The sequence below is a fragment of the Halyomorpha halys genome, unplaced genomic scaffold (assembly GCF_000696795.3).
Source record: "Halyomorpha halys isolate HHAL.00 unplaced genomic scaffold, Hhal_1.1 Scaffold530.1, whole genome shotgun sequence".
Lineage (NCBI taxonomy): Eukaryota > Metazoa > Arthropoda > Insecta > Hemiptera > Pentatomidae > Halyomorpha > Halyomorpha halys.
This window is the reverse complement of record NW_027114956.1, coordinates 152,536-154,289: the sequence shown is the minus strand read 5'-3', so window position 1 is coordinate 154,289 and position 1,754 is coordinate 152,536. Positions and strand designations below refer to the sequence as shown.

The following is a 1,754-nucleotide window of genomic DNA, read 5'->3' as shown; positions in this document are numbered from 1 at the left end:
TGTATGAATTAAAATATTATTATATTTATATAAACTATAAAATATTATATTATGTAAAATGCACATTCGTACTTATATACATATTTACATTCAGCCCGGGGAACTCCAACCAAAGCCTTGCCACTCCCATGTGGAAGGCAAAACAGGGCTCCAAGAGATCCCAGCCGCGTAGTCAGTTTTTTAGAGCAACTGAGTGAAAGCGCTGGAGCAGCATATTTGCCTGAAGTCCAACAGCATTTTACAAAAGATCTCGGTTCAGAATGCCGTTTTAACCTTCGGGCTGATTATAGAGATGGTTAGGACTGGATGGTGATTGTGCTAAGGAATTAGGTTCTAATAGAAGTTGATAAATTAATACTTACATCAGGATCGTTGAGGTCATGATGTAATGTTTTGTTGGTTACATATAGACCATAGTCATTAGAATACAAATTTTATAATTCTTTGAAATTTTAAAAATATACATTAAATAAGATATGGGTATAAATATCTGTAAAATATATAATTATATTTAAGTCATACGGTAACTTTAGAGTTTTTGATGCAAACTGCATATATTTAAATATATGACGGGTGAATGCAACTAATAAGTATTCTAGTAAAAAATTAGTTTTTTTTAGTTTTAAATATTTTTTTAAGGTTATAACATAACGATTAAGTTATAAGAATAAGAAATCAAGTTAGTACTTAGAGTTTTAAACAAACAATTAAATTAAAAATGTGGATTAAAATCCTTTATAAACTTACCTGAGATACCATCGTAAGTCCACCATTCCTCCCAACTAAGACCAAGAAGCCCTGAAAAAAATAGAGAAATCAAATCAGTAAATTAATGATCAAATACTATTATAAAAAATTATAAATATAATGAAAAGATATGATCGTTGAGGATAAGTTAAAGAAGAAACTCTAAGTAGGAAAAAGAATTATGTGGTAAAAAACCATTTTCCAGGTATTTATGAGGGCTAAATTAATAAAGGCATCTATGCGCGGAAGTCTATTTTCTCACATTCGGAGATAGATGATAGCCCTATCAACTTTCAAGCACTACAGCAACTGATACATGATGATAGAAGATGCTCTACCACAACAGGGAATGTTTGAGTTTCACAATAGTAAAGTAAAAAACCGATATTATCTGTTTCAATGTACAAACAGGTACTATAGAAATAAATTGAAAAAATAATATATATATGGGAAATAATATATATCGAAAGTTGTTTTTTGTCAAAGAACAGTTCATTAACATTTGGTAAAATTAGCTACTATTTCGGGAAAATCAACCATCAATATTGTCTTTTATGAAATTCATTGTTTTCTATATTAAGATTAAAAAACATATATTAACATAAACTAATGTTTCAAAGACACATTTTCAAAGGGATAAACTACTCCCATTGATTAAACTGTTTGCTCATAATGCAGCTACACTGCCAATAGTTTATTGGCATCAAAAATCGAATTCATGTTATATAGAGGACATATAAGCCAGGAATACAGAACAGCTCACATTTAATTAACATTATGAAGGTCACGCAACAATTACAGAAAGTGGTCCCTTATCAAGGCAGGGGGGAGGGGGGGGGTAGAGTGTAGGCTGTGGGAATAAACTTTTCTCTCGTCGTCAGGTCAGTCTGGGTTCACTGGGTCCTAAGAGGTCAAGAAAAATTTCCATTAACGTTTCCACATTAGTTCTCATTGCCTATAGTAGATTTTAAGATAGATGAATTATTGTGAAATACAGAAAAAATAAG

At 31.0% G+C, this 1,754-nt stretch overlaps 1 protein-coding gene across 1 annotated transcript in view; it reads right to left on the bottom strand.

The window, feature by feature from the left end:
- CARPB (Carbonic anhydrase-related protein B) overlaps nt 1-1,754 on the bottom strand; it is a 359,623-nt gene that overhangs the window by 215,930 nt on the left and 141,939 nt on the right. The window contains exon 3 of the mRNA XM_067052029.1: nt 748-798. Within this exon, the coding sequence (XP_066908130.1) occupies nt 748-798 (51 nt within the window). The remainder of the gene's footprint in view (nt 1-747; nt 799-1,754) is intronic.